The sequence below is a fragment of the Phalacrocorax carbo genome, chromosome 21, assembly GCF_963921805.1.
Source record: "Phalacrocorax carbo chromosome 21, bPhaCar2.1, whole genome shotgun sequence".
Classification (NCBI taxonomy): Eukaryota; Metazoa; Chordata; class Aves; order Suliformes; family Phalacrocoracidae; genus Phalacrocorax; species Phalacrocorax carbo.
In genome coordinates, this window is record NC_087533.1 from 6,395,516 (window position 1) to 6,420,748 (window position 25,233).

Below are 25,233 nucleotides of genomic sequence, written 5' to 3' on the forward strand. Positions count from 1 at the left end.
GCAGGATTTGAAATCTTCTGAACTTACTAGACACCTTTCAAATGGCACATTTCTGTGATCTGAAGGGGCTGTTAAATTGAATATATGCATTTCATGTGTGCTAAATTTAACGAAATTATAAATGGAAAGCAATTGCTTTGGCTGTGTTAGGAAATTTCTTTACAAAAGTAGAAACCAGGTCAAACAGAAGAGTCTGGCTAGTCGTATTAAGATTGCACAATAAACTAAGTTTTGTTATCAAGTGTTATACATAGTATTTGAATGCTATATACTTTTGTGAAAAATAAATCAACAAAGGCTTCTGTCAGCTACTGCCACTTTCCTACTGAAGTTAGCAAAATCTTTGGTAATCATTCTGCTGCTGTCATATGACAATGTATTCCTCAGCTGTGCTTTTGATATGGGAGAGGCTGTAAAATGCAAGTGGCAGAATATTTATTCACCAGTAATTCAAGAAACCATGTTGACAATGCTGTTACTACTTGTCATGCATATATTCAAATATTTTTTTTCTTCAGAGCCATTACAGAAATGCTTTCCAATGGTTTTAGAATACAAAAACATGGTGAAAAAAAAGGATAGACTGCTAAAATGATTAGCAGGGAGGTTTAAGCTGTGTTACAAAAACACCTACACCTGTATAAAAGGTGAGTTTTGGTTACTTGGGTCTGCAAAACAAGAATAACCCTTCGTAAACTGGATTTCTTTTATCAAAAGTTCTCCAAAGAGTGAATGTACTAGTGGAGCTTCAATATAATAAAGATTAGCTGTTTAAAGGCTTGACTTCAGTCTTACAAGTCAGCCTAGCTAGTTCAGATCCCCAGTTCTTCCCTATACTTGAGGCATTTCCAACTATATTTGGAAAATGTTAAATAAATGCATATGTCACAACCTCATTTTGAGCAGTTCTGCCCTCTAAAATACAAGAAAGTAAATGCGAAACTGTCTCACCAAAATATTAGTCCTCACTGAAGTTCATTAAATCAGTTAAAATTGTTTATGTCTGTACAAGTTGCTCAAGTGCCTAGTTATTTACTAAACCCAAGCCTCAATCACCAAGGACTTAGGAGATGCAAAAGTTCAGTTCTAGAATACCATTGACTTGTGCGTTTCACAGACAGAACACATGCTACAAAACCACAGCCTTACTTAAGCTCCAACACCTACCTCTGAGATTCCTGATGTCTGGTGACCTGGCCTGGAATGTCTTTAAGATACTGATTTCAGAAATAGTTTCTCCAACTGGACTCCCAAGAGTTGGTCTACGGTATAAACCTCCCATAAATTCATTAATCTCCTATTTTAAAACACTGACCCCAACTAGTATCTGTCTGATCAGAAACTGTAGCTTTTAAAGCTCCTATATTTGTTCCTTTTGATGCTTTGCCCCACTTTCCCAACCTGCAAAAACCTCTTAGAGGCTGAGCCGTTAAAATCTCAGCTGGAGAGCTAGTGCTCCCGGAAACAGGTGCGCACCAGCTTCCTAGCCACCAGGAAGCAGGCTCAGCATTTATTAACGTTTGAAACAAATTTTCCGTGCTCCGTTGTCAGTCTTGAAGCAGTTTCTTAAAGGCAGCTGCACATCAGGATGGGGAGGATCAGGCTTTGGTTTCAGGGACTGCGGGTGTGGCTTCTATCGCTCATACGTTGCGGCAATCGGAGACCTCTCCTGTGCCTAGGCCCTGTCGTTTTTGTGTGGGACAGGGAAGTTATAAAGCTGGAGCGCGCGAGAGGAACATGCAGAAGTGATGGGGGTCTGAAGCGCGGCACAGGGGGTAGCTGCGGGCCGGGCAGCAGGAAGAGGTGCGGGCTCAGCGCGCGCCCCGCAGGGGGAGAGGCTAAAGCCTCCGGAGAGCAATGCGCGGGGGGCGGGAGGCGGGTCCCCGGGCTTTGGCGGGGAGGGGGGTGGCGTGGGGGGTCTTTGTCGCTGCCGCCTGTCGCCCGCGAAGCAGCCGAGGCGGGCCCGGCCCGCTGGCCCAGAGCCCGCGGAGGGAGGAGGCGACGGCTCCTCCCCGCGCCCTGCCCTCCCCTCCCGCCCGGCAGCCGGTGCGGGCAGCTCATGGGGCCGGGCGGCGCGGTGAGCCGGGCGCCCAGCGCACGCCGAGGCAGCCGGGCGGGATGCTGGCGGCCGCGGCCCTGTGCGCCGCGGCGCTGGGCTGGGCGGCGGCGGCACGGCTGCGCAGCGGTAAGGCGGGGCGGGGCGGCGGCGGGCCCTCCGCGGGGCGCCGGGCGGGCGCGGCGGCTCCTCCGGCCGCTCCGCTCTGGCGCCGGGAGCGTTTTAGGCGAGGGTGGGTGCCCCGTGCAGCGGTTTGGTTTTCCCTTCTCGCTCCCCGGCGGGAGTCAGCCCGGGGCGTCGCCCGCGTTGGGTGGGAGCACCCCAGCCTTCGTGGTCGTGGAGGGGGCACGCCTTAGAAGAAACCTTTATGCTGTCTCCGCTGCATTTCTGCCTCAGTTCTAGGAATTTTTAACGCTGTCGTGGCTAACAGAGCTACTTCTGTCATCCGAGCCTCGCTGGCAATTAGCAGCCTGGCTGAGTTTCCAGCCAGCGCTAGGTTGTCTTACTCCTCCTCTACAAAGTCTCTTCTAATTATTAGTCTGTCCTGGTTTTGTGCAAAGGAATATCACCTATTTAGACGCCTTTCATAGGAACAGATATCTGGCAGCTCGAGGTTGGGCCAGTAGTGTTTTTGGATGTAATACCCAAACTAGGTAGTCTAGTCTGCTTTGGGGACACAGGATAGCCAGTCTGGGGCAAGTTTCTGCCTGACTTGGTAGGTTGGTATATTTAGCAGAAAGCTTGAACCTGTGGAATGTTCATGTTATTCCAACAGAAGGCAAATAGTTTTATTGTATCTATAAATACTTTTTTAAATTCTGCTGTGCTCTCGTCTGCAGTAGGACTTTTGTGGGAGTTAGAGGGCTCAGCTGCGGGGCTGGAGACTTATTTCTTTCCATGAATTTTTAACTTTTCAGTATGACTGACTTGCCCCTAGTCTTGGAACAGTAAGGCTTCCAGAAGTCAGCAGACTTTGAGGCAGATCCTGTGCAGGCAATTAGGAGATAAGGGGGAAATACGAGGAACCCTTTTAGTATTGGTTAGCGCTACATATCTAATTGTCCTCTCTTAACTATATTTGGAAACATAGACAGTAATCAACTGCAAAAAAAATTTCCTTAGTTGAAAGAAATGGCAAGTTTGGCTGATAAGACAGAGTTTTTCTGTCAGTTAATGGGGGGGAAGAAGTGTTAATGTACCAGAAAAGAACCTGAGTGCAGTTTGTGACGCTATTTCTAGACAGTTGCAGTTTTTTAATAACAATGTGCCATCTATGTTTTTTTTACGTCTTTCACAATAGCAGTGGACATATCCCTCAGAAGAGGTAAGGTTTTTTTGTCTTTTTCTCCAGGCCTGCATGAGTCTTAAGTCACCAAAAGAAACACAGGTTAAGCCTCAAGATGTATTTTTAAATACTGCTTTTGCAGTACAACCAGTTTTAATTTCTGTGTAAAATGTTACCAGTCTCTGTGATTCTAAGTAACTGTTAAATACTGTTCAAAAATTCCAATATGAAAGGCATTTAATTTCCCACTCTTAGAGTGGTCATGCAGGAACATATAAGAACAAAGAAAAGCCAGTATATTTCCCATAGAGATGTTTATGATGACCTGTCCTCACATCCCATTTGTTCTGAGTACATTACAAATGTTGCTAAATGTTTTTCTTCCATTAAAAAAAAAAAAAAGTAGGATAGCAGATTGTGTCTGCCCTGTGTTTTGAAAAGAAATATTTACTGATAAAACAAAACTGTTTCCACAGTCTAAATATTGGGACTCTTCTGCTGAGAAACATACAAGTGCATAATTTTAGATTAGGTATCTTTTCCTTTTGATCTTTACTTTCCTTGTAATCAAAATAAGCCATGCTGCTTCATGCATGAGAAAGTCCTTGGCTTATGACAATCTGAAAGCAGAAATTGTTTACTTCCTGGGCAGTCAGTAACATTACGGCACAAAACAATGCTTACAATTGGACTGTGTGAACACATCTTGATACATAGCAGTACATGCTCCATGAAACTATTACATATACCCCAGAAGATAAATTATTGTTATCTCTGTTTGTATAAGGGGATCTCTAATTTTAGTCATTCAAATTCCTTAATAATAATTTTTAAAAGCCTCCTTGAATCCTTGTAAAGGAACTGTCTTTATAAAAGGTTGCATGTCAGTTAGCTCTCTGGCACAGCATTGCTTCTTTGTAAGGAACTCCTAGGGTCTTCAAATCACAGAAAATTCATGAGGGAGCTGAGAAGTGCAGAACATGAAAGAACAGTACTCTGCAGATCAGCCTAAACTGTTACATGCAGCAAGAAAAGTTTGGAGATGCTATTTGCCAGTCCAGTAATACAAGAGGCTTTTTACCTGTGTTGTGTTTCCCATATAAACTATCGTACAGTGCCAAACTCAACCAAATGGAAGTATTAGCATTCGCTTTTGGTACTAACAGGCATAGTTTCTGTAAGAGGTTTCTCTCCATTTCTGCAGGACAGACAGTTTGCCGGGGTGGAACACAGCAACCATGCTACAAAATAGTTTATTTTCATGATGCTTCACGCAGGATCAGCTATGAAGAAGCAGACCGTGCCTGCAGAGCTGATGGCGGACATCTAGTCAGTATTGAAACAGAAGCAGAGCAAAGACTGATTGAAAAATTTGTTGAGAGTCTCTTAGCTTCTGATGGAGATTTTTGGATAGGACTTAGGAGGAAAAAGGAGGAGGTAGACAACAGTACACAGTGTCAGAACCTCTACTCCTGGTCAGATGGCAGCTCATCCAAGTTCAGGTAGGTACCTGTGAGTGAGACTGGGAAGCAACCTGGTCAGGGACTGTCACCTGCCTTTAGCAATCAGAAAGGGTTTTTTTCAAAAGAATCAAGCAGTGTTGTCCCAGCTGTCATGTGTGTTCCTTCTGCAGTCACTCAAGAGGGGTAGTATCTCTAGAGAGCGATTCACCCCATCCAGGTGTAAGGGGTAGACAAATTACCGCTTGGAGACCCCACTCTTTCTTTGTTACTCTATATAAGATACCTAGAGAGTCTAGCTTGGTCTAGATGGACAATTTTTGATTGCTAAAAGAGGTGGAAGAAGTAGTGATCTGGTATTAAAAATCTCCAAATAGGCATGTCAAAATATGTGCTTTGACCTGAAGGTTCTTGCACTTCAGATCCTTTGAAGTTTTGTCCCTGATATCCTGACCAATGGGCCCTTCTCCTTCTACTTGCTGAAGGAACAGTAATTTTTCCCTGTGAGACAGTCAATTTGGAGAGCTGAAGTATTTACTATAGACATGAAAAGTTAAAATTTTCACAACGCTTGTTAAGTTTCTGCCTCCTCGTCTTAAGACAAGTGTAACAACAGCATTTGCTATCATTAAAATATAAAGGCAACAACATTTACAACAAATACGAGTTTGCTGCAGTTTTTCTCACTACTTTCACATTTCTGTTCAGCATAGAACAAAACTCTGTGTAGCTTCAAAAGTTCTGTTAAATTATGATTTGATTTCAATCATGAGTCACAGTTTTCTAGACAAAAGATATTCTTAGATCCAGTCTTACAAGGTCTGCTTTTCTGTAGTATAGAAGTAGAAAATCTGCTGTAAACATTGCCAGGTTGAAGAAAGCCTTGCAACAAGGTGCCAGCTCTACAGTGAACTTCAGGTTCAAGAGTTTTGCCTGGTAGATATTTACTATTGACCCTGTGATTAAAGTAATTTTTAAATATCAAACTATAAAATGTTCACTCATTATCCTGAACTTCTTGCTGCATTTACAGTGATTGAACTGCAAATTTGATTAAATAACCCAAATGTTCTTAAATATTTTATTGCAATATGTCAAATGTATGACAAGTCTGCCTTTGCATTCTTCTTTATATTGGGCATGTGTAAAAAATACGTTGTTACTGTGAACTTCATGCTTTGGGAAGCTGTAAGAAATTTTAGTTGCTCTTAGCAGGAATGAATAAAACAGAACTGCTTTTAGTACTGTTCAATATATTAAAGTTTCTCCTGTGGTTCAGATATTGGGGGTAGATAATAGGAAGCCAGAACCAGATCTGCTGCTGCTATGAAACAGACATAGCTTTATTGCCTTTTCATTGGCGAGACACAGCTTATTTGTGCTAAATGATAAAGCCAAGGAAGAGATGAGGGGTGTGGCAGGGGAGGGCAATAGGGGAGGAAGGAAGTGAGTGAGAAATACATTGTCATGGTTGAAAAAATACTGCTTTAATGTGTGGGGTTTTTTCCCATGTTGAATACCTTGATATATCTGGAATTATTTTTATTGTATGGATCAGCTTTCATAAAGTGCTTGGCATGCAGAACGTTGGTCGCACCAAAATTAGTGGGTATTGAACATTTTTGAAAATCGCGACACAGTCTTAGAAGTGTTTCTCTGAGATGCATAAAATTCCTCTTCAGTAACAATTATATTGCAGAGTGCTAAGTAGTGAAGCCTCATTCCTGTGCAGTACTTGGAAAGGCCTACACAGTTTTCCAGTGGTGAAGTTTATTACTACAAAAAAAAAAAATATCCATAAGACAGGGTTTTTTTTCACATTAGTGTTTTTCTAGACAGAGCAAAACAGATCCTGCTTTAGCTTTTTTTATTTTCATATTAAATAGGTGTTAAAATTTTGCAGGCATGGGGCACTGAGGCCAGAGAGCAAAAATCTTTTTGATAGATGATTTTGCATAGGTCTAAAGTTGTGTAGAGAGAGTCAAAGTTCTCCTGAGCTTTTACTCAGCCTCACAGAGGCGTCTCAGGCAGTGAGGTACTCAGCCCTTCGCTCCCTAAGATTTGCTGAACACCTTGCTTGCCTGGTTTTCTTTGAAGATTAAGAATTCCAAAATGAGAAGATAGACTGTAAAAATTGTATTGTTATTGTTCCTACTTCTGCACAGTGCAAGGAGGGGGTGAGGGTGCGGTGGGGTGTGCTGAGCTGTAACCCTCTTTGATTCTGCCTTCTGTGGTGCCCTGTATGCTGTATTCCTGTCTGACCTTCTAGAGTACCATGGAAAGTGACGTGAAGTCTTACTTGACATGTTTGTTGTATTTTCTTAGGAACTGGTATGTAGATGAGCCATCCTGTGGGAGTGAAATCTGTGTTGTGATGTACCACCAGCCATCTGCCCCACCAGGAGTTGGAGGTCCTTACATGTTTCAATGGAACGATGACAGATGCAACATGAAAAATAACTTCATTTGCAAATATTCTCTTGGTAATGAGTCATTCTATAGCTTTAAAAACCAACTTGCTCCCAGTCCCCGAGAGGATGTATGAAGAGATTGCTGTTACAGACAGGAAAACCCTTTCTTAGCTTCACTGGAAAGATCTGGCAGGAGGCAGATAACTTAAATTTATGCAAGTTCTAGGGAAAACAATCTCAGTATTGAATAACTGTAGCTACTTGCCTTGTGACTTATGAATTTTCAGAGGATTTTTATAAAGTATTTGAGATCTCAAATAGGATCTGAGAGAGAACACTAAAGAAGGGTGCTCGTGTTATTAGACTATATTCAGTATACTTGGTCTCCCTACTCAAGCTTATGAGGAAATTATGCGTATCTTTTTTTCTTTTAGAGAAGCCAACAAATGCTCCAATAGAGAATTCTCAAAAAGGTAAGTTACAGATATTCGTTTGGTGCTTTCTTTAATTATATGTTAACTTTAGATAAGTAGAAATTAAGAAGTAGTACTCTGTTCCATTCATTGTCAAGGATGCTCACAGACTGAAAACGTACTGAGCAAGAAGCTTCCCTGCTGTTTGTGCTTTCATTGTGCTATTCTATAATCCAGTCTGCAGGAACACAGTCTTGCTGTTGTTGATGCAGTATTTGGGACTGCTAGTCATGCTGCAGAAATCTAAGCAAGAGAGTGCCAGTACATCTTACGTATGTTTGCAGCTGGCAGTCTCTTCCATATCCTCTCACCCTCACTTTTTATGATTCTTAAACTCTTTCAAATAACATCTGCAATATTAAGCTGTTTCTTTCCAGATGTTGCAACAGAGCCCTTCAACCCAGTATTCCCAGTAAAACACCATAAGAAAGATGCTAATGTAACAGTTGTAGAAGCCAAAGGTATGTTGTGCATACAACAGCTGTCCTGTTCTCTCTCTAACTGCAGGCCCGCATCTCTCACCTGTGGCTGCCAACAGTCATTTCAGTTTGAAGTGTTTGACCCTAAATGTAGAAGACTGAATTTAGGCAACTGCATCTATCTTTAAAAAACCCTCCTTCAAATCTTTTCCTATACAAACCTACACTGATTGCTTTGGCTACCAAAATATTCTAAATCTAAAGCTATGAAAAGTATTTTGGGTCTGAAATTTGTTGAATCACTTTTGAGTGTCTAAATTGTTAATGTTTTGTTTAAGTCTATTAACTATGAAAAACTTTCAATTTCTTCTTACTGCACTGACTTTGTCCCTATGAATTCACAGACCATAAAAGACGTTTTGCTCTCTAAAATCTTTTGGCCGGGGCTTCCCAAGATTTTAAGATAGCGTATCTCATTAACTTGCACTATCATTGCCCTCTTACAGTGAGACAGGCTTGTTGGTTCCTCATTGTGAAGATTCCAGTTTATTTTACTTTAACCTGATGATCAGTCTCTGTTAGACTTGCTGCCTTTGAGAAGTGGTAGATAATGCTAGATTATGAACAAGACTAGAAGCCCATTGAGGTGTGATGGTGCTGCCTTTTGCAGCTGTCAGTTTTTCTATCAAGTTCTGTGCATGTCAAATGCAACTGGAAGTGAATAAAAGCCGGAATCTCATTTTTACCCCTAGAACCTGTTCAGAGTCTTGCCTACATCCTTATTCCCAGTGTTCCTGTGCTGCTTCTCCTGGTGGTCATTACAGCCATCTTCTGGCTTTGGCTTTGTGCAAAGAGGTAAGTGACATTTTTGTGTAATAAGTGAACCTGTGATATCTTGTCCTGGCAATCATTTTGGAGTGCGCTTCAGGATCCTGTAAGATGCTCTGCAGAGGACTGTTTTGAGCCAAATAAATGTTTAAAAAGTGGCATGGGTGCTCCAGGCTGAGTTACTTAGGAAGTAAAATGTTGAGTGAATTACAGTGTGCCATTTTATTACGTTCACAGACGTATAGTAGTTAGGGAGCAGTGCAAAACAAGATGATGATTTTGAAGTGTTAACACTTAGGTTTTCTTAATAAAGATCTGAATTACCAGAAGATCCTCTTCAACAGTGAAAACCATAGTAATAGAAATAAAGGGATACATGTTTGGAGGAAATAACATTTACCAATTTAGTCACCTTGCTTTTCCTTTGTGTACCATACCTCTGGTGGGGATGCTGGCTGTGATTTTGGGAGTGTCAGTGTCGAGTTTTGCTGCCTCAGCATCTCAGCTGGCAGCAGAGTGCAAGGGGTACCTCAGCAGGTCTTGCTGTGGGACTACGCCAGGTGTGCAGCCTGCTGCCACACAACCAGAATGGCAAGTAGTAACAAATGTCATCCTGAGTCCAGTCCCTGAGTATTAGCTTTCCTCAAGGGTCATCATTAAATTACTTTGAGAGGTGTGGTATTGTTTTATATATGCCTCTGTAAAAAAAACATACTATGACTTGTCCTCTTTCCTCCATCCCTAAGGAGACGGGAGCCAACAGATGTAAGCCCGAAGGAGGAAGATGCATGGCTGTCTAACCCCAGGAGGAACAGTCCAAACCTGGATATTTACAAAGTAATCAAGAAGCAATCAGAAGCAGATCTGGCTGGAACCAGGCCTGACACTAAGAATTCTTCCTTCCGTACGCAGGAAGATAAGGTGCTTGACAGCTTCTCCAGGGATTATGATGATGTGGCAATGAATACATCAACAAGTGGCTTTGTGACATTGGCCAATACTGAAAGTGGCTTTGTGACCAATGATATCTATGAGCTGTGTGGAGATCATGTGGGGAGGAGCAAGGAATCAGCCTGGGTGGAGAATGAGATTTATGGATATTAAGGAAATGGACAAAAAAAGCCTGGAGTATGGATGACGAAGTGAATATCAATACAAGTTAACTTGCCCTCCCTATGCACTTGTTTTAATAATAGTATACGTGCTATTTATCCTGGGTGTGCATTGTCCCTATATTCTTCTCTTTTTTTGAAAGAATATGGGGTTTTAAAGATCTAAACTGAAAAGAATGTATGTATTTTGCTTCGCATCAAGACCAGTTCTGTCCCAGGAATGACTTGTTAATACTCTTGATTCTTTTTTGTACTCCAAAGATATGCCTTTGAAATTGAAATACAATCCAAAATCCCCATTTAAGTGACCTACTCGCATTCAAAGGTATTAAAAGTCAATCACTGGTCACACTTGGATTCTCATAGGTGTCCCCAAGAAAGCTGCCATGGTTGCAGGTTGGTCGTTGTTTCCATGTCAGCCCATATCCCAGCTATGTTGGCCTCCCTCACCATCTGCTTATGACAGTCTCAGACACTTCACAAGACAGATTGTAATGTGGTTTCTGCTTCTTTCCCTCCCTCCTAGTTCTTACTGCCCAAGGCAGTGTATGTGAGTCACATCACATAACTGTGCGTTACTTACGCCATTAGGTTGGTTTTCAAAAAATCCAAGTAAGTGCTCTGGTGTCATAAGGCTAACTGTTCCTTCACTTAGCGTCTAGCAAAAGGAATTGCAAAGCAAGGAGCAAGGGATTTCTCTGCAATGCTAAAGTAAGGGAATGGGGTGCTCCAAAGCGTTCTGATTTGTCTCGGGAATTACAGCAGCCTGGTTAGCTGTCCAGAGATGTACTAATTTGGCCTAAATGACAAATTGAGTACCAATTCCTTTCTTGTAGAAGGAATAGCCAGTTGCAGTTTTATTCTAGATCTTTTTCCCCCCTTGGGATTGTGACTTGTACTGAATCCCATGAAGACTGATATCCTGATGTTAATCTCCATAGAGATGGAATTTATGAAAAGGTAGGTGAACATAAAGAATTTGATTAAGAACAGCATTTTGGCAGGTAAACTAAAGTATCATGCTAATCAATTGTAATAAATTATCTGTTTTCTATCTGCAGGGACTTCACATATTCCCGTACATATATTAAGTATTAAGTAAGGTACTTAGGATAGCTCACAGAATTTCCTCTCTGACAGTATGAGGGAATGATATCTTACTTTACCACAGTTTTTACGGCATCATTTTGAAGTCAGTATTAGATAGCTCCCATTTTTCTGCACCTTTGGAGGAGCAGAAATGAATAGCAGTAGGGCATAGCAACTGCTACATGACTAAATATAAAGTCAGGTGAAATGAGAATTTTCCTGTAGATATGGGGAACAAGCAAGAATATGAAGCAACAGCATTTGGACAGAATTCATGGTCTGCAGTTCAGTGGTTGACTTCTAAGGGAAAGAGATGATCCTTCACACTAAGGGGTTTTTTTCAGATCATTATCTCTCTTTCTCTGTTATTTGCAGCACATTTAATAAAGTTGTTAGGGAGATAGAAGAAATCAAGAATATGCATTTGCTATGGAAGTGATATAAAGGACCTGTCCAAATGTCTGCAGAAGCAACTTCAGACTGGAATTTTATCCTCTCTAAGGTGTATAAGGAACCAGAGCAGGTGTTGTGGTTTAACTCCAGCCAGCAACTAAGCACCACACAGCTGTTCATCTCACCCCCAGTGGGGTGGGGGAGAGAATTGGAAGGTCAAAAGTAAGAAAACTCATGGGCTGAGATAAGAGCAGTTTAATAATTGAAATAAGATAATAATAATTATAATAATAAATTGTAGTGAGAAGGAAAACAAGAAAAAATAAGAACAAAGCCCAGGAAAAACAAGTGATGCAACTGCTCACCACTTGCTGATCAGTGCCCAGCCAGTCCCTGAGCAGTGATTGCTGCCTCCTGGCCAACTCCCCCCGGTTTATATACTGAACATAACACCATATGGTATGGAATATCCCTTTGGCCAGCTTGGGTCAGTTGTCCTGGCTATGCTCCCTCTCAGCTTGTGCACCTGGCAGAGCATGAGAAGCTGAAAAATTCCTTGACTAGTGTAAGCACTAAGACATCGGTGTGTTATCAACGTTATTCTCGTACTAAATTTAAAACATAGCGCTATACCAGCTACTAGGAAGAAAACTAACTCTCTCCCAGCCAAAGTCAGGACAGCAGGCTAACAGGATATTCTAAGAGTTGCACTGAATGTAATTTCTCTTTATTGAACAAAGAATATATGGTTATTTTAACCAACTCTACATACATATGAGATTTCTGCTGTAGGAAGTTAAAAACAGCTGTGATGAACTATTCCAAGATAAACTGAATTTAACTTGGTCATTGGTATAGGTATGTTTTAAGGCCCTTCGAAGCACACTTCAGGAGATCACTTGCATCACAAGAATAAGGAATTTATATTGGAAAAGAGAGAAGGGTGGTCACGTGCGTCTTTTTTCACAGCACTGTCTTTTCTGCTAGGGAGGATAATGTCATTTATCACTGAGAATGCAGAAGGACAACTAAATGACAAGTTGAGTGCCTAGCATTTTCTTTAAACTGTACTTGCTTATCTGTGGTTTGGTGAAGAGATACCTACAGTTATCCACAGCAAGTTGGATACCACACAACTTTACTTGGAATCAATAAGGTACAGAATTGGCCTATCAGCATAGATGCTTAAATAACTAGATGTCTTTGATTTTTAATTAATCACATGGCCAAGTTTTCATCTTCCATGCATTAGATAGATCACATTCCAGCATCTCCCATATGAGCTTGTAATTTCCTATGCCATGTAGTACAGAGAACATCACTGTATATGTTTGCTGAGAAGCAACAGCAAAGGGAACTCAGAAGCAGTACTGACAACTTGGGATTGTGATTAACTTGGTTTTTGCTAGGACTTTCTGATACATATTTTGTTCATGAGATGTGATCAGATCAATGTTTTTTTCACAGTTATAAGTACTTGACCTTCATAGGAGGTTGGAGCTAACTGCCATGGCAAGGTCTCTGCACTGTTGCATATGTCAGTGCAGCTAAGTGTAACAGGAGTTTGGATAAAAACTGAGATTCACATTGACTTGAATATGCTCAGGGCAAAATCCCATGTGCTGCTGGATATGGGCTTGCTTTAGCTGAATTCCATTGTAAAAGTTTACTGGAAGTTGGAGGTACTTGCAGTTGCTAAGGCTTTTGGAAAGGAATAGGAACGGAATTTGTATTTGTCAAATAAGCACATGATCTGGTTCCATAAAGGACTACTTTCTGTAAAATGTTTGATGTTAATACTGAGATCTGCAAAACTGAAAATAAATTTACAAATATAAGATTCACCCTGCTGAAATGAACAGGCACCATCCATTCCCGTGCTCCTCAGCTGCTTCAGGCTATAGACCGACAACATGGCATTGTTTTGCACTTTCTGCTTTTTAAAGGTGTGTGTCCTTACCTGAACACATTGGTGCTACATGGACATGTAGAGTCTGGAGCCCAAGTTCTGCAGCAAATGGTAGATTCTAAGGCAAAGTCAGTGGCCACGAAGCAATGATAGCAGCAGTACGGCCTCCAGCTGTTAATACTGAAGTAATGAATACGCTTTGAGGTTTGCATTCAGAGCTGTACAGCTTCTTGCCAAGGATCTTTGCACGTTTGTAGCTGTATAGTAGAAAGCACTGCGAAGGTAGGCCATTAAGATTTATCTGTCCTGTCTGATCTGATATCTCAGCTGTTCCATACATTAGTTTATATATTCTCAAGGCAAACATGTTCAGCTTTGAGTAAACCAGCACATTTTGCTTGTCTGTTTTCAATTATTCCAGCAATGGAGCTGTTCCTTAAAACTGGAGTTTTATTTGGTTGTATCCCATTGAACTGAGAAAGAAGTGGGAGTGCTACATAGAGAACCAAGTATGTTGAACGGTTGAATGTTGGGAAGCTGGACATCTGCACTGAAGACAAGAAAGCATTTAGGACATTAACATGTATCTGGGGCCATTTGAATTCAGCTCTGTACTCTGTCTCAGTCTTATCTTAAATACCGAGTGTCTCAGTCCCACGTGAAAAACAGAAATAACAGCATTTCACGGGCTACCGGGGGTGCCTGGAAACTAAAAATGAGTGACTCTTAAGTGATTTTTAAACTACAGTAATGAGGCCTTGTAAATGACAAAATTTTAATTATATTGTCCAGCAGATCTGTGCAGCAATTTTGAAGCATGTCAAGACTAAGTCATGTACAAAAATTTATTTGATTAAAGATATGGTTTGGTTGAGGAGTTCTGGTACCTGGTCCTCTGTATAGCAAATAATCTTTTTTACTTATTCTGTCAGATTGTGTTTGACTTTTTCACAAGCCAAATTAAAATAGTAAATGCCTGTTTATTTATCTGTCTATGTATGAAAAAAAAACCACAACACCTCAAGTTTTGCCATTCTGTATTGGTTGCAGTTATATCAACTTTTCAACAAAGCTTTTGTCCATAGCTCTCAGTCCAGCACAGGACTTCTGAACACAGGAGTACCTACTGAGATAAGAACTACTGGTCACTGAAGTTAGTCCTCAGGGTTATGATTTAAACAGCCAGATTTTTCAAACTTTATAGCCCTCTCTAGACTTCTCAAATCCTTAGTTCAGATTTACCTAGTGGAGTCTTCAGCACTCTTGAAGATTGCCATGTAACTCTCAACCCTGTTAACAGCCTGCAGTATTGTGGCAAGGAAAGATTTCTGTTCATTTCCTTTCCCTGGTTAGATGTTTTCATTAAGAGTATTTGCTTTGTTCAGTATACCTTGTGTACACTGTGATGGACAGAAATGTGATGTGGTAGTGAAGTGCCAGTCTTCCGCTGGAAAGGAAAGGTGCCGGTTGAGGCAATCTTGACGCTGTGAAATGCTCACTGAAGCCAGAACTCTTTAAAAGACATTGTTAAAATCACAAAGAATTAGATCTGTTTATTCTGGCTTTATTCTAGGGATTTGCTAAACTCCAGATTTTGGATCCATGTGATTTATTTTTTTTTGCTTTGTTTTTTCCTTTGATCAGAGACCAGGTAATGGAAGGAGAATGTCCAAGCAAATAAAGCATACCAAGCAGAGGCATAAATACTGCTCACCTATTGCGCTGCAGGTGAGTGTTTCTGGTTCCAGGAGAGCAACATTTTGCTGCCCAATAAGTCTGTCTATGAAGTACCTGAGATGAATTTAGCTCTTGAGAGGGTTCCCTAAAAGATTGCATGGAAATAAATAAATAGGAAAATGAAGCAAAACCAATTTGCATAAGTCACCAGGAAACAAAGATGTGCCAAAGGCTTTGGCAGAAGGTGTTTTATGTGGAACTGAAACAACAACAGAAATGAGTGCACGAGGTGGCCATGAGTGAGCTCTGCCAATGAAAAGATGGAGGAAGGCGTTTCTGGATCTGTGTGCTATTGCTGTCCATTGCAAACCTGAAAATATTTTGATCATTTGCCACAGCTGCTTCTCTCACTTCCTGAATGTTATAGGTGAGGTTGATGTGCACAGTGGCTCTGTCCTCCATATATCTGCAGTATCACAGAGTGTCTGCCAACTTCACACTGTTCCTCCACCAGATTGTGGCGCAAGACAAAGCCCTGAAAGAAGTAATCTCTTAAAAAAAAAAAAAAAAAAACCCAACCAAAAAAACACTTCTACCTGTTTTGAAAATGACACCAGTTAGCAACCATTTCTCCTGAAAAGCAAAATCCTGGTATAGGAGCACACTCGTTGCTGGGTGCTTGCAATGTCCAGGGTTTCTAATGCAGTAATTAGCGTTCTTTTATCAAGCAATTGTGCGTCTATCCACTTTTACTTTTGTAACCTTGGTTTCTTCTGGGTTTTGGTGGGGTTTTTTTGGCAGGCACTAATCATCTTTTAGGCATTGAAAAACAGGAAATGAGAGGAAAAAGCTCAAGCCAGATGTTGGAGCTTAGGTGTGTAAACATGTAAAGCCATAATCTGGCAACTGTGTGCCCTGGTCGTTTGAGGTGCTGGCTTATTGAGCTCAGGCAGTCAGCTGCATGTGCTCAGCATCTCTGGAAGTCATTAGAAGGCAAGGTAATTGTATAATTTCTTTTCTTTGACATCTCGGTTTAGCAGAGCATCACAGCTGTAGTATTATGTACAGGAACATTGACCACAAGAGGGCATGTGTGCTCCACAGTTTGTGTCATTCAGGTTGTTGAAAATGGCCTGGAAGAGCTCCTCTGTTACCAGTGTTTGTGAGAAGCACTTGCATTAGTTTCTTTGAAGCATAGCGAAAGCCATCAATGGCCGTTAAAGGCTGCTGTACAAAGAACGTTTTTGTGACTTCAGTTCCTCTGGCTGTGTTACTAAGAAATGTTTTTGTGACCTGAACTTTCAGGCCAAAAATGGCATTGTGGTGTGCAGGACAAGAATGTTTCTGCGAAAGTTCTCTATTGCAAACACAAAATTTGACTTAATAATTGATTTTGCACCAGTCTGGTGAGATTTTGCATGGATGAAAGTGGGCAGGAAGGAAATAAATATTTTACTACAAAAAATAGTTTATAATAAAGTGACTCAGAATGAATATTAGGCAATATTTTGCACAATGTAGAAAAAGGTACTTTTAACACGCCAAGCTTGCATCATGCTAGAAATATTGTTTGGTCAGTGTTTTGGATTTCAGAAAAAAATGAAGCATTTTATAGGATGACACCATTTTCTCTTCAAGTAAGATTATGCTATGCTTGCTCATGAACCTATCAATCATTTAAAATGTGGATGGTGGATGTCTGACTAACTCAAGCCATCAGTTAGTCATTGCCAGAAGTTCTTAAGGGGATAAATAGAACAGTAACAGCAGAGTTATTATCCATAGCAGTCTAAGTCAGCAGTGTAATCTCAAAATGTCACTCCTCAGAGGAGTCTCATGAACTGCAAGCGCAGTGAAGGACAAGCATTAAGTTTTCACAGTTCCCTTTGCAGAACAGTCATTGCTGTTTGACACACAACAAATTTAACCAACTTTCCATAAGTATGAGGCAGCTTTACATGTAAGACGTACACAAAGGGAAAGCAAGAGACAGAAGTTTGCTTCTTGCATACTTCCACTCACTTTTGGAGGCAGCACTCTGTTTTGAGCTGTGTTTGTGCCCACTGCACTCTGTTTATAAAAGGTCTGTGACTGTTGCTGAACGTGCAGCTGACACAGACATGTGTGCTCTTGTATCATCAGATTTTGGACATGCCTTTTTTAGTCAGTGGACTGAGCAAAGCCTCCAGGTTTGATGCCTGGTATTCAAATGTCAGAAGGTACCAGTCCTCCAGCGAGAGATGGGTCAAGGGAGAGCTAGCAATCAGAGGGGGACAGACATGAATTGGGGGAGGAAGGATTGCTGCAGAGCTGAAATGAGCATGGTATTTTTAAAATGAAAGCAAGCTAATGTGTATGTACAAACATAAAGCAGACTAGTACTGAAAAGGAAATTTAGCATAAAAGGCCTTATCTTTTTTTGCACTTACACTGTCACTCTGCAGGGCTTCTAACCATTTTATGTCAAAGGGCTTAATAAAGCTTCCAAATCTGTCTTTCCAGATGTGTAGGGAATAAATGAATAGAATAGAATAGTTCTGTTGGAAGGGACCTACAATTATCATCTAGTCCAGCTGCATGACCGCTGCAGGGCTGACCAAAAGTTAAAGCATGTTATTCAGGGCATTGTCCAAATGCCTCTTAAACACTGACAGGCCTGGGACATTAACCACCTTTATAGGAAGCCCGTTCCAGTGCTTGACCACCTTCTTTATAAAGAAAAGCTTCCCCAGGTCAAGTCTGAACCTCCCCTGACGCACCTTCGAGCCGTTCCCACGTGTCCTATCGCTGGATCCAGGGCGAAGAGATCAGCACCTCCCTCTCCATGTCCCCTCCTCTGGAAGCTGTGGAGAGCCATGGGGTCGCCCTTCAGCCTCCTGTTCTTCAAATTAGACAAACCCAAAGTCCTCAGCTGCTCCTCACAAGATGTGCCTTCCAGACCTTTCACCAGCTTTGTTGCCCTCCTCTGGATGCATCCAAGCACTGTAACATCCTTCTTAAATTGTGGGGCCCAGAACTGCACAGAGTACTTGAGGTGAGTGTTGCATAATGCTGATCAGGCTTTTGGGAAGCTGATGTACTCAGAAAAGGCATCTTTCTGATCCAGAGTAACTTGGCCCTCTGCAAACGCTGCTCGCTGCCAGGGAGGGTATTTCTGTCAGGACATTATGTAGAGTCCCCACAGAGTCTCTGCCCCAGGTGCAGCAGCCCAAGCTCTTACAGCACCCTCGGGGCCACGCAGACCCCGAGTCAGGGTTGGAGAGACACCTGGGGCAAAAACCCGTCGTTTCTCCTCGTCCTGCTGACGAGGCGCTCCCAGTAGAGTCCCTCGCCCCCCTCTCCGCTCTCCGAGGGGCGACAGAGCTGTGAGCAGGAGGGGGAGCTTCCCCCGGCCCCAGCGGGGCAGGAGATCCCCGCAGGGACGCGGCGGCCTAGGGCAGCGCCAGGAGGGAGCCCGCCGCCGCGGTGGCCGCGGTTGCCATGGCGAGGCCCCGCCCCCGCTGACGCGCGCTGTGACGCGCGGTTGGTGGAGGAGGGCGGAGGGGGCGGGGCGGCGCGGCTCCGGGGCGCCGCAGACAGACCCGCGCCGCCGCCGCCGCCGCCGCCCCCCGCGCCCAGCATGGTAATGGCCGAGCCCCGGCGGCCCCCCCCGCTGCTGCCCCGCGGGCTCGGGCCCGTCCGCGTCGGCTTCTACGACATCGAGGGCACGTTGGGCAAAGGCAACTTCGCCGTGGTCAAGCTGGCGCGGCACCGCATCACGCGCAGCGAGGTGAGGCGCGGCGAGACGAGACAAGACGAGAGGCGGCGGCGGGGGCCGCCGTCGCCCCCTGCCCCGGCCTAGCCCGGCCGCGCCGCCGCGCCCCTCCCGTGGCCCCTAGGCCTCGCCCGGCCCGGGCCTGGGCGGCAGGGCTCGGGTGCCCGCCGGCGCTCGGGGAGCGCTCGGGGCTCGGGGGGTGGATTCGGGGGGGGGCGGCGGCCGAGGGCGCTGCTGCGGGGCTCGGGGCTCGGGGGGAGATTGGCCGCAGGGGCTCCGCTCAGCGGGGCGGGGCGGCTGGCGTTGGGGTAACGGGGCCCCGCTCCGGGCTGTGGAGCGGGCAGCTGGCCTCGGGGCTGCGCGGCTCTGCCCGGGAGCTGGGGTATGCTGGGGGTGGCCTGGGTGGCTCGGCCGGGGCGCGCAGCGGCGCCCTCGCAGGCTGCTCGCTCCTTTTGTCCCTCCCAGCACTGGAGCCTCCCCCTGGGGCGCGCGGGGGGCTGGATTTTATTTACCTGAGGTGTTCGGCTGTGGAGCAGGAGCCTTGGCCGCCGTTCTTGTTTGTTTTCTGGCTTTCATCTTCCCGGCAAGGGCAGCGATAATGCCGCCTGGCCTGGCCGTGGCGGGATGCCCTGTGGCTCGGGCCGCAGACGGTGTATGGCTGTCACAGTAAGGATGCTCAGGTGGGGGGCGGGCGGGCGGCCGTTGGCTTAGCTGGTGAGCGTAGCCACCAGATAGCGATAACTTTCTGTTAATAGGGAAGGTTCAAACCGTGTGTTGTGCCTGCTTTCCTGACTTGCCCAGTACTCGCAGATGAGCAGTCCTTCTACCTCTGTAATCTCTTTTAGCGAAGGAACTTGTGTGTGTCCATCCCCTGAATTCTTCAATACATTACCCTGCCAGTTAACCAAATTCAACCCTTTTTAGTCTCTTTGTTTAACCGCAGCCCCCCGGCCCATATGTTACTTGGTGATTACCAGCCTGTAGATTGTTAATATCTTATGCTTTACCTAAAACAAAAATGATGGTAAGTCTGTGTGGATAAGATGTAGTCATGGTCACTTTTTAAAAACAGGCATCTGAGGAGAGTAATGGCTTTGAAAGATCAACCTCCTCCTATATTTTCTTCTTAAGTAGTTCTAGTCGCTACACCTAGAGGTAAGCTTTTAGTAAGGCTTTGTTATGGTTGCTTTCATTGTTTACTGAAGAGAGCTTATTGTGCTGCTCTGTACCAGACAGAAGTAAATAAAATATTGTTTGAAGTACAAGGTAAAAAACAGAAAAAACCTCCAATTATTCAGTCACAGTGGTCTTGTGTGATAAAATCATTCCTTACAGGAATGGAAAATGCCTTTGCTTTGGGCTTCAATTAAGGAAAACAAACCTGCAACACTGACATTGTTCTGGCCATGCAGGGATAGATGAGCTTTGCATCCCAAGTATTAAAAGAAATTTATCCTAGTGTCTTATTTCTGAAGTTGCATAATAAACTGTTAATTATTTTTAAATGGTTGCTGTAACTGAAGAGCCAAGCAAAGACCTTGAAATGTTAGTGTTCTGTTCCCAAGTTTGATGCCATATGCCAAACTTCTAAATGCTTCACTTGAAGATAGTAAGTTGTGTTTACTTTTTAGTTCTCACTTCTTTGGCAGACTTTGTGATGGGAATGAAAACTTTCTAAAAAAAAAATATTTAAAAAATTAAAGTTTATTTGTTGAGTATCGTTCAAAATAACAAAGGTTATAGAAAACAGAGCTTAAAAGCTTCCCAGCTCTGGTATGATATATTTTTCTATTTGTGTCCTAAGAAATTGCTGAATTCCAGTGCATTCTAATACAGTCTTGAATTTTTTTAAACCAGCTTTCCATTTCTGAGGAGCCTTGTGTCCAGTCTGAAGCCTGTTTATCTTCTGCGTGATTTTTACAGCAGATTTGCCGGTGGAGATTTGTGCCAAAGTCTTTCATTTTTCAGTACAGCTACACTGACTTCCTGCAGTAAGAGATGCAAGAATGTTTATCTGAAACTTAATTGCGGAGTTACTTGGTGGAAGTATTTATGTGGTCTTTGAGGAAGGGGAACCCTATTAAAATCACTTCTAGTGATGTCAGGGGATATTAATTCTAGCCAAATACTACTTTGAATAAGCACTTCAAGTTTGGACCACATCACTTGACTTGGTGTTAGTTCACTACGCACATAAAGCGGAAGTGCTGCTTATTAATATTTCTAGATGGAACGCTGTTCATATCTCAAGCTTCTAAACTGTTGCTTAAATTTCTTGAGTTGCTAATCTCTTGCATTTATCTGTGCCTTTATTAAACTTACAGTAGAGGAATATTCAGCTTATTAGGTTCTGAAAAGGCTGTACCTGTGTACCATCAGGTCTGGACTGCAGGAAGATCTGTGCCGTGTTGCTGTTGAGACTTGCTCAGAAAGCCCTTTCAAAAAGAACTGTTTCCTTGCCTGGGTTTCTCCTGAATCTCCCCCTTTGAACCCTTTAAATATGGGACCTGTTTGCTGTTCGGATTTTTTAGCATCAGTACTTTGAAATTGTATTTTATATAACTTTGACCTATAAAAATACTTGCCTAGTTTTTTACATAACTCTGACTAGTCAATAACTGTCCAATTGAAAAAAGTGGGATCTTATTACCTTGAAAGGTCAGCGCTTAGAGATTATGTACAGAATCCATCCTTTTTATTGAAAAACCTGTGTATTGGAATATAAAATTTTAACTTGAACTGAAAATAGTAAATATAGTTGCCAGAAATTGTTAGCAAGGCTTAGGTGAAAATAAATTAAATGAGGCATGAAGCAGAAGTTACACGTAAGTCAGGGTAGTAGATGGTATATGCAAATAAACTCGGAAATTGTAACTTGAATTGTATATTAATGCAACCCTAAAATTGTATTACTAAATAGTCAAACAGAAAGTAGTATGAAAGGTAAGAAAAATGTGGGGATTAATGTGTGTTTGTAGCAATAGAGGTAGTCAATGACCCTTTTTAATGGACCATCCATACAGGGTACACCAGGGGGCTAGATGGTTGCATGTGGCCTTTGCTTTGCTTGTTTGTGTGTTTGTTGCCGTTTAGGTTAATGACACATGCTTTCCTGCCATGCTAATTTGTCCTGCTGCCAAGAAAATCTGTGATCTCAGGGTAACTTTTGTTAGTGAGGCATGCACAAATAAACTCAGTTTTTCCTTGGAGAGGAGGAGACTAAGAGAACAAAAGTATTGGGAAGTGTAAAGTTCAAGAAGATGGATATTTGCTTCTAGTGAAATAAAATGACGTGTGAAATAATGAGCAGTAGTGAAACACACTCGGAAGAGATGAAGGTACTACTTGGAAAAAAGCAATGCGCTTTAAGGATGAAGAAGGTCTTTGTGATTAGTCTTGTGTGAAGGAGTCATGTTTCCCACCCACCCCCAAAACTCTGTAACTAATACCCTGTAAGGATTAGTCATCTGTGGAAGAACACTAGCCAGTGCTCCTCAGATGAAAATGAAACCCTTCCGGCTAGCATGTCCTTACAGTTCACAGTTACGCTTTTAGCTGTCTGGCATGTTACGGGTGGTTTGCACTTTTCTCTGAAAATTGCCAGCTCCTGATACAAGATGTGATACTAGCTTAGATGTGAGTGCCTGATAGAGTGTGCTTAAGTACATGTAAAAGTGAGTGACATGAGCAGAGACAGCAGCTCCCTGTGCTATATAGCACACGGTTTGGGTTAGTGGAGTAATTCAGTCGGAAACTGTAGCAAAAAAAAATGGACTCGGGGCGCTGATTTAACTCTGCAGCTGTGAGCTTTTTAGATCTGTTGCAAGGGGGAAAGGAGGAACATAGATCTGGAGGTGGAGAGTGGGAGCTCACAGGTAGATCAGGTTGAGCATAATGTGCTGCACCTTAAGGGAGGTTAATCCTTTTATAAATCTGATATCTAAACACTTTGTAAATTGGAGTTGCTCTAGATAGCAGGAAGTTGTTAATTTTAATGCAGTTTCTGTACTTTTAGGCTGTATCAGGTTAACAACTCAAATCTGAATTTCTGTAACCTGCATGAAACCTTAAAGCTTTCACTGACATAGACAAGCCTCTCTTCGTATGTAAATTTGTTAGGTCGAGTTGGGGGTGTGTGTGTTGTTTCTTTTTTTTAAAGACTGGTTGGAGAATTAAATGATTAATAGAAAACCAATGAAAAGTGAAAGCTGGAGTAGCTGAAGGACAGAAGAACTTCCATCTTTCTTGACAAGCATTTCATCCTTGCTACTTGACAGTTTCAATTCCCAGATGTCAGATAAGGACTGAGCTAACTCCAGTTCTCTAGGCCTTTAGTAAAATAAGGAAGGTAATGCGTGCTATTCCTAATATTTTAAAATGAAAAAAAAATAATGAAAGTTGCAAAGATATTTTTTAATATAAGTTCTAAGCTACAAAAACCCGTGATACGGGAAGGAACAGGATTCCCTTTTTTTGTCATTTGAAGTATGTACTAATATTGATACTAATATTGGTGTTTGGTTAGGATTTTTTGGTTTGTGGTCTTTTAATTTCCTTAGGAGGAGTGATAACTATTAGGAAAAAAGCAAAAACTAGAGTAGTGAAATTTGTATAATTGTCCTTAATTTGGCATGTGCCAAATTAGAGTCAGTTTGTGTGTGGCAATGGTTGACCATAGTAGAGAAATGAGTGCAGTTAGTCTCTTGGCACTGCCTTAAAAACATTCAAGTGATGTTCCAACATCTCTGCAAGATGCTAGTAGTTGTTAGCAAGCTGTATATTCAGGAACAAACCAGACTTTTCAGATAGGAAACTGTTCCTCATCTTGAAGCAGCTTCCCCACCTCTAAGAATTACTTCCCTTTTTCCTGTCATCGTGACAGAGCTGAGATGAGGGACAAAAGTGAGCTGTTGCTGTTGAATGCACTGTTCCTTCTCACATAGTTATGAAGAAGTTGCTGGATTTTAAGTATTTCCAAGTGGTTTTTCTCTAAATCTTCTATGGCCCTGGCAAGATGTATGAAAACTGAAGATTCATAATAGACGGAAATATCTAATCTGCATTTGACTGCAGAAGCAGTGGTGCCAGCTGCTACTATGCTGCTTCTCCTATAGAAGCTTGCCACTATGTGCACATATAATACACATATTGAGAGTTGTACAAGGATTGCAAATAGCAAAAGTTTTTCTTTCGAGTAGGCACGTGCTTTTACTCTCTGTGTTCAAAAACAACCACATAATAGTACCAAATAACTCCAGACTCCATATAAGACAAAATATGGATTGAGGTAATGTGGTGTGTTTTTTAAACTAAAAGCCTGTTTAAACTGCAAGTATAGCTTGCTCTTCATTAGCGTGCATCTCTCCGTCTTGCATCTCAAATAAGATAATTAGTGGAGAGCTATGCTTAGACTTACTCAAGATATCTGAGAGACTGAACTAACATGGTACACAACACACACTTTTATGAATATATAGGTGATAGCAGTCAGGTGGATGATATAGGAAAAGAAGTCTGTTGTTACGTTTTTTTACAGATTGCAGATGTAGCAGCACAAAATGCATCTCCTAACATGACGACAGAGGTAGCAAGTAGCCTGCTGAGACAGTGGCTCATTCTGTAGTGCTCCAAAACAATTAGTTTTCCAACATTTGCTAAGTCACACATAACATAATTTTTTCTAACTCCATATTTTCCTGTAAGAGTTCAGTATTAACTGACTTAATAAGGAGCATTTTATTAATGCTGTCTTTGTTATCTGGTGATAGCTTCATAAAAACATTTTTGTGGAAGTATTCATCTAAGTCCTTGATGCATGGTTGTACCTGAATGCCTAGTGTGTAAACAGAATGGATATTGCCAGACTCAAAATCTATAAATAAAGAATACTTTCATCAGTGATACATGTTAGTGTTATAATTTTGGGAGTAGATGGGTGATTGTATAGACAATATAGAATGTTACTCTGCGCTTCTGTGGAGCGTTAACCATCTGACTTGTTCTAAACCTATGATCATTTTTTACTTGTGGTATGGGGAGGTGAGGAAATGTTTCTAAACTATTAAAAGATTTTTCTGGGGCCATTCTGCTCTTAAGAAATGTGTGACCTGAAGACTTATTTTTTTGCTCCCACACATTCAGAGGAAGGATTTGGTGCCAGTCTTTCGCTAGTCTTTGGGAATTGTTGTATTTCTAAATGTGTGCAGCAAGGAGACAGGGTAGGAAACTGCTGGAAAAAGGAAGAAAGTAGGAAACATTGGAACATGAAGCACTGTTCTTGGCCAGAAAGTGTAGTGAAGGTTATAGCAGGATTTGTAGCTATGCTTCCCAAATTTATATGACCCATTCCTCTTTTATTATTCTTTTT

At 42.3% G+C, this 25,233-nt stretch overlaps 2 protein-coding genes and 1 long non-coding RNA gene across 5 annotated transcripts in view; 2 read left to right on the forward strand and 1 right to left on the reverse strand.

Annotated features, from left to right (window-relative positions):
- The first annotated feature begins 1,918 nt into the window (after positions 1–1,918).
- Positions 1,919–14,416, forward strand: LAYN (layilin). Its single transcript, XM_064470959.1, has 7 exons — positions 1,919–2,185; positions 4,546–4,843; positions 7,127–7,284; positions 7,647–7,685; positions 8,063–8,146; positions 8,857–8,959; positions 9,679–14,416. Exons 1-7 carry the CDS (start codon positions 2,119–2,121, stop codon positions 10,034–10,036), a joined length of 1,107 nt encoding a protein of 368 aa, XP_064327029.1. The 5' UTR covers positions 1,919–2,118; the 3' UTR covers positions 10,037–14,416.
- On the reverse strand, positions 6,270–18,559 carry LOC135316694 (uncharacterized). Of its 2 annotated transcripts, XR_010375938.1 has the most exons (4): positions 17,872–18,559; positions 14,076–15,647; positions 7,101–13,985; positions 6,270–6,577 (listed from the first exon to the last, which is right to left on the reverse strand). It is a non-coding gene; the product is annotated as an uncharacterized LOC135316694 (long non-coding RNA). The 2 variants fall into 2 exon arrangements; XR_010375937.1 differs by having other exon boundaries at positions 7,101–15,647.
- Positions 18,560–18,626: 67 nt separating this feature from the next.
- The window catches only part of SIK2 (salt inducible kinase 2), a 57,082-nt gene continuing 50,475 nt past the window's right edge, over positions 18,627–25,233 (forward strand). For both annotated transcript variants that reach the window (XM_064470951.1, XM_064470952.1), the window contains exon 1: positions 18,627–18,881. In XM_064470951.1, the coding sequence (XP_064327021.1) occupies positions 18,732–18,881 (150 nt within the window). In that variant the 5' untranslated portion in view covers positions 18,627–18,731. The remainder of the gene's footprint in view (positions 18,882–25,233) is intronic.

What these genes read in the sequence shown, in the direction of transcription:
- LAYN (XM_064470959.1), top strand. Translation starts at nt 2,119, where the DNA reads ATGCTGGCGGCCGCGGCCCTGTGCGCCGCGGCGCTGGGCTGGGCGGCG. An exon ending in GGCGGCACGGCTGCGCAGCG is followed by an intron (nt 2,186 to 4,545) that starts GTAAGGCGGGGC and finishes CCATTTCTGCAG; the next exon opens with GACAGACAGTTTGCCGGGGT. An exon ending in AATAGAGAATTCTCAAAAAG is followed by an intron (nt 7,686 to 8,062) that starts GTAAGTTACAGA and finishes GTTTCTTTCCAG; the next exon opens with ATGTTGCAACAGAGCCCTTC.